This window comes from Cebus imitator, unplaced genomic scaffold (assembly GCF_001604975.1).
Source record: "Cebus imitator isolate Cc_AM_T3 unplaced genomic scaffold, Cebus_imitator-1.0 Scaffold18, whole genome shotgun sequence".
NCBI classification, from domain to species: Eukaryota; Metazoa; Chordata; class Mammalia; order Primates; family Cebidae; genus Cebus; species Cebus imitator.
Genome location: NW_016107333.1, coordinates 9,954,530 through 9,961,042, shown reverse-complemented (window position 1 = coordinate 9,961,042; position 6,513 = coordinate 9,954,530). Strand labels below are relative to the sequence as shown.

The following is a 6,513-nucleotide window of genomic DNA, read 5'->3' as shown; positions in this document are numbered from 1 at the left end:
AGGCTGGAGTGCAATGGCACGATCTCGGCTCACCGCAACCTCCGCCTCCTGGGTTCAGGCAATTCTCCTGCCTCAGCCTCCTGAGTAGCTGGGATTACAGGCACGCGCCACCATGCCCTGCTAATTTTTTGTATTTTTAGTAGAGATGGGGTTTCACCGTGTTGACCAGGATGGTCTCGATCTCTTGACCTCGTGATCCACCCGCCTCGGCCTCCCAAACGCTGGGATTACAGGCGTGAGCCACCGCGCCCGGCCGCATCAAATTATTTTAATTTTTAATAATTTGCTGACAAAATTGTATTACTGTTATTTTTGTAAACTTTTTTTCATATTTTCTCTTGGGTGAATTTTCTGTTTTTTTTTTATTTTTTATTTTTTATTTTTTTCTTATTGGTAACCTTTTTTATTTGCCTATAAATGTCCTTAGTGATATTTTCCTAAGAATGGCCACTCTGTATTGAACGTTACCACGTGTTAAGAACTTCAGAGACGTCTGATTTAACAGTCACAAATAGGATGTGAGCATGAGTATTTACACTGTCTTTTCACAGTGGAGAAAACTGAGGCTCAGGGAAGTTAAATAGTTCTCTCAAGGTCGTTATAGGCAGCAAATGAAATGACAGGGTTGGGATTTAGTTGGCATTACTTCTAAGTTTCTTTCCTCTATTACATGTGTTTTATGTATATTAACCCTATGTTGTAGATATTTTCCTCATTCTACTGGTCTTTGTTATTGTTTTTGAGACAGGGCCTTGCTGCGTTGCCTAGGCTGGTCCTGAACTCTTGGGCTCAAGCAGTCTTTTCACCTCAGCCTTCCAAGTAGCTGGGATTACAGGTGCATGTCACTGTGCCAGGCTTCTACTGGTCTTTTAATTTTGCTTGTGGTGTACAACCTAATTTTTGTTGTTGTTATTTGTTAAATTTTGTTTGTTGTTATTTTTGGAGATGGAGTCTTACTCTGTAGCCCAGGCTGGAGTACAGTGGCGCGATCTTAGCTCATTGCAACCTCCGCCTCCCGGGTTCTAGTGATTCTCCTGCCTCAGCCTCCCGAGTAGCTAAGACTACAGGTGTGCACCACCATGCCCAGCTAATTTTTGTATTAGTAGAGACAGAGTTTCACCATGTTGGCCAGGCTGGTCTTGAACTCCTGACCTCAGGTGATCCACCTGCCTCAGCCTCCCAAAGTGCTGGGATTACAGGCATGAGCCACTGCACCCAGCCCAAACTAATTATTTATGATCATATTTGTGGATCTTTTGTAATATATTCTATTCTAGTCTATTTTAGTTACTTTCTTCTGAAATTTTTTCAATATTTTGGTATAAAGTGTGCCAACCTCCCTTTTTTTTTTTTTCTTGAGACGGAGTCTTGCTCTGTCACCCAGGCTAGAGTGTGGTGGTGCGATCTCGGCCCACTGCAACCTTCACCTTCTGGGTTCAAGTGATTCTCCTGCCTTCGCCTCCCAAGTAGCTGGAATTACAAGTGTACACCACCATACCTGGCTAATTTTTGTATTTGTAACAGAGAGGGGGTTTCACCATATTGGCCAGGCTGGTCTTGAACTCCTGACCTCAGGTAATCCACCTACCTAGGCCTCCCAAAGTGCTGAGATTATGGACATGAGCCACTTTGCCCAGCCAAAGTAGCATTTTCATTTATTTTCATGGTGTTATCGAATTAAGTTAGTATCTGTTTATTAGATGATATTTTTTGGTTTTGATGACTATTTTATCACAGGCTAAAAATATATAATGCCTGTAGATTCTGTGGAGTCACTGAGCCCCTTTCTCCTCTCCTCCCTTTTCATTTACTGATTTTCTCTTTAGGCAGAAGGTTCTAAAAAGCACTGAGGAGCAAGAGCTGGAGAAGAGTATGAAAATGCAGCAAGAGGTGGTGGAGATGCGGAAAAAGAATGAAGAATTCAAGAAACTTGCTCTGGCTGGAATAGGTGAGCTTGGCTGTGATGGTTGAGTCTGATTCATGAGGGGTGGTTCTTACACTCTTGGTAGGGTTTTTTGAAGTCTCTAAAGCAAATAAAAAGGCTTTCTCATTTAGTAGTCAGCATAAAATGATTTGTTTATTCCTTAGCACTTTTTTACATATATTGATACTTTCTTTTTTTTTTTTTTTTTTTTTTTTTTTTTTTTTTTTTTTTTTTTTTTTAGATAGAGTTTTGCTCTTGTTGCCTAGGCTGGAGAGCAGTGGCTTGATCTCAGCTCACTGCAGCCTCTGCCTCCGGGTCAAGCGATTCTCCTGCCTCGGCCTCTCAAGTAGCTGGGATTACAGGTGTCCCCCACCACACCTGGCTACTTTCTGTATTTTTAGTAGAGACAAGGTTTTATCATGTTGGCCAGGCTGCTCTCGAACTCCTGACCTCAAGTAATCCATCCACCTTGGCCTCCCAAAGTGCTGGCCCATTGGTACTTTCTTTAAGTCTGTTCCTGGTCTTAGGGAAAGAAAGGGAACTAGGATTGAGACAGAAGATAAAGTAACTGGGCAGGCCAGTTTGATGGTGTTTTCCTATTTTTCCCTAAAGGTAGAGGAAAGGAAAGCTGAGTCTAATCCAATTCACCTATGAAGTAAAAATATAACTGAGACATCTGAGGGGGGTCACAGTTCTGCTTTGCTCGGGCCGTAACTATAAAGTTCTCCTTACTGGATTGAAAAAGTACCCCTGGAGTTTATAGAATTTTCCCCTTAGAGATGCTGAGTTAACTGTGCTTTCAAAGTCAATCCATAGCTTTTCCTATCAAAAATATTCCAGTTATTCTTTTTCTCCATAGCTATGACCATACCTGGGAGATGATTCTTCTTCCCTGTGCTACTACCTTTTTATAGTTTGCATCTGACTGAAAGGCCTCAAACCTAATAGTACTCAATGAATATGACACATATATTAGTGTCCCTGAGGACTACTTCAAGTTTTGGTTTACATGTAGATAGTGAACAAAGTTAGACCCATGGTAATAGAAATAGCAAAAGGACTGTAGTAAAGGGGACTTACTGGTGTTCCCTATGTTAATGTTATCTGTGTGTTTTACTCTGTTCCTCACTCAGGGCAACCTGTGAAGAAAACAGTGAGCCAGGTCACCAAATCAGTTGACTTCCACTTCCGCACAGATGAGCGAATCAAACAACATCCTAAGAACCAGGAGGAGTATAAGGAAGTGAACTTTACATCTGAACTACGAAAGCATCCTTCATCTCCTGTAAGTTGATGGACTAAATGAGCATTTCTGTTACTAATATTCATTTAGGATTTTAGGTGCAGCATTTGTCATCATTGTTTATAATAGCATAATTGAGAGAAGCATATGTTTCAGATTAAGATAGATCTAAATCCTCACTTTACCTTCTGTTAGCTGTGTATTCTTGGGCATATCACTCGACCTCCCTGGGAACTACCTTATGAAGTGATTATGAAAACTGCATTGAGAATGTACATAAATCACGTAGAGTTATTAATATGTGTGGCAAATTATCGGGACAGGTATTTCTACTGTTACAAAATTCTTGAAAAAAACCTTGTATCTATAAAGTTATGTAAAATATAACATCTTTCTTTTTGAGATGCAGTTTCGCTCTTGTCGCCTAGGGTGGAGTGCAATGGTGCGATCTCGGCTCATTGCAACCTCCGCCTCATGGGTTCAAGTGATTCTTCTGCCTCAGCCTCCTAATTAGCTGGGATTACAGGTACCCACCACCATACCCAGCTAATTTTTATATTTTTAGTACAGACAAGGTTTCCCCATGCTAGCCGGGCTGGTCTTGAACTCCTGACCTCAGGCAATCCACCCGCCTTGGCCTCCCAAAGTGCTGGGATTACAGACATGAGCCACCATGCTCGGCCAATATAACAGATCTTATAGGAAATATAGGGTTGGGGCAGACCAGTAAAATCCCATGCAGTTTTGTTACCAAAGCACCAACAAAATCAGTAACTGTCTTAAGTAAAAATTCTAGTAGTGATAATCTCCACTTGCATTTGTAGTCCATATCATCATTTAAAAATTATTATTATTATTATTTTTTATAGACACAGGGTTTCACCATGTTGGTCGGGATGGTCTCCAACACCTGATGTCAGGTGATCCACCCACCTTGGCCTTCCAAAGTGCTGGGATTACAGGCTTGAGCCACCACACCCTGCCCATCATTTTTTGAAATTAGTTCTTTGCATTCTTAAACCCTGAGGTTGTGCTTCTTTCTTTGAGATGCAGGTCCTTGAAGGGTTTTGCTTCCAATTAGAGACCAGTTTTTTCAAACTTAGTCATCCAAGGAGTAGGAATAGCGTTCTTCATTAGTCACTTTAGGGGATGATTGGAGAGATTCCGCTGATTCAGGAAGGTGCCAGAACTGATGCAGACCCAGAGGCCCAATTAATTTTTTTAAAATGGAGTTAAGGGTGAGACTCCTTTGCAGCTTTTTTCATCTTCAATTCTGAGATAGCTTACTCTGGATTCCTTCAAAACATTGACATGATTGGGGAAAATTACCTATGTACTGTTCCAGAATAGATGATTTGTTAAGTGCTAGATCCTTTGTTCCTTTTTTAAAAAATGAAAATAGACTAGTTATAACCCTTGCTCAGGGACTGACAAACTTCAGAATAATAATCTTTGTTTTACACAGGCCTGTTTTTGGATTCTCTGTGCTGAATACGTGGCTTATGGTAGATATGAGCTCTTCCATGACATTTCATTTGAGAAACAACTTTTCTCGTTACAGGCCCGAGTGACTAAGGGGTGTACCATTGTTAAGCCTTTTAACCTGTCCCAAGGAAAGAAAAGAACATTTGATGAAACAGTTTCTACATATGTGCCCCTTGCACAGCAGGTTGAAGACTTCCATAAGCGAACTCCTAACAGATATCATTTGAGGAGCAAGAAGGATGAAACTAGTAAGTTTGGCCTATATTCTCTTTGCTTACACCTTAGGCACAGATTTGTCTTTAGTTGAAATGCTAGTTTTTCAATTAAAGTATGGCATGTGACTATACAGACAACAAATGTATCCTTCAGAATTTTTCGAACCACCCAGCTATCTGTCTTATACCCATCAACCATCTTGATCTTCCTCATCAATAATTGACCAAGGAGAATGAATTAAGGTAACCTCAGATGCCATTACACATCTTTAATGGACATTTTTGCTATGTGTCAAAGTATTACATTGCATTTAGTTATCTATAGAAAATGAAGGCATTTCATTCATTCAAGGTTGTGTGCTTTTTATTCAGCGGCCCACCAAAACTTTTTCTACTACTAACCAGGCACACTGTGTTAGGTGTCGGGGGTGTAGAGGTAAATAAAATGGACTTGGTGCTACTCAACATCAAGTTTCTAATTTGGTGACAGAGATAAATAGGTCACTACAAATTATAGTAAGGGCTTTTGAGGAGGAGAGAGATGCAAAAGTCAAAGGAGGTGAGAGATAGGTAGAGCATGTCTGAATGTTGAAAAGTTGAGTCAGATAAAGAAGCTGAAGGTATAGGAGAGAGAGGAGATAACTAATGGATTAAGTCCCTGAGCAGGGAGGTATTGGAGAAATACTTAGCACAGGTGGAGAAATGTTCTTTAAAAAGAGGATGGAAAAGTGGGAGGAATGGTGCAGATGGGGGGTTTGTAGATTTGGTGGTGAACAGATGAGTGGATTCTAATTTAATAGTTTCTGTCTTTATGGAAATAATTTCTACAACAAGGCCTTAAGATATAATTTGAGGGGTGGGAGTGGCATAAAATAGTTGTTGGGAGTATCCTGATAGTATTCTGGATAAAGCAGAATGTGATTGTTTTACCTTTGAGGATCTCTAAATTTTTTATATCCTTGCATAGGCTTTTTTTTTTTTTTTTTTTTTTTTTTTTTTTTTTTTTTTTTTTTTTTTTTTTTAAGACGGAGTTTCGCTCTTGCTACCCAGGCTGGAGTGCAATGGCGCGACCTCGGCTCACTGCAACCTCCGCCTCCTGGGTTCAGGCAATTCTCCTGCCTTAGCCTCCTGGGTAGCTGGGATTACAGGCACATGCCACCATGCCCAGCTGAATTTTTGTATTTTTAGTAGTGACGGGGTTTCACCATGCTGACCAGGATGGTCTTGATCTCTTGACCTCGTGATCCACCCGCCTCGGCTTCCCAAAGTGCTGGGATTACAGGCGTGAGCCACCGCGCCCGGCCGATGATGTCTTAATATTGATGCTTTAACATAGTTTTTTACTTTCTCCATTTGATTTTCTATAAGAGGTGTTCTTGATGCTTTTAAATTGATTTCATAAAATTGGGAGTTTTTACTTGGTCTTTTTTTGTTTTGTTTGTTTGTTTCTTTCTTTTCTTTTCTTTTCTTTTTTCTTTTCTTTCTTTCTTCTTTGACAGGGTCTTGCTCTGTCACCCAGGATGGAGTACAGTGGCATGATCATGGCTCACTTCAGCATCTAACTCCTGGGCTCAAGTGATCCTCCCACCTTACCCTCCCAAGTAATTGGGACTCTAGGTGCATGCCACCATCCTCACCTAATTTTT

General features: G+C 40.7%; 1 protein-coding gene across 3 annotated transcripts in view; it reads left to right on the top strand.

Moving 5' to 3' along the window:
* The window catches only part of TPX2 (TPX2 microtubule nucleation factor), a 66,553-nt gene that overhangs the window by 35,475 nt on the left and 24,565 nt on the right, over positions 1-6,513 (top strand). For all 3 annotated transcript variants that reach the window (XM_017514856.2, XM_017514846.2, XM_037733440.1), the window contains 3 exons: positions 1,827-1,948; positions 3,058-3,209; positions 4,729-4,900. In XM_017514856.2, the coding sequence (XP_017370345.1) occupies positions 1,827-1,948; positions 3,058-3,209; positions 4,729-4,900 (446 nt within the window). The remainder of the gene's footprint in view (positions 1-1,826; positions 1,949-3,057; positions 3,210-4,728; positions 4,901-6,513) is intronic.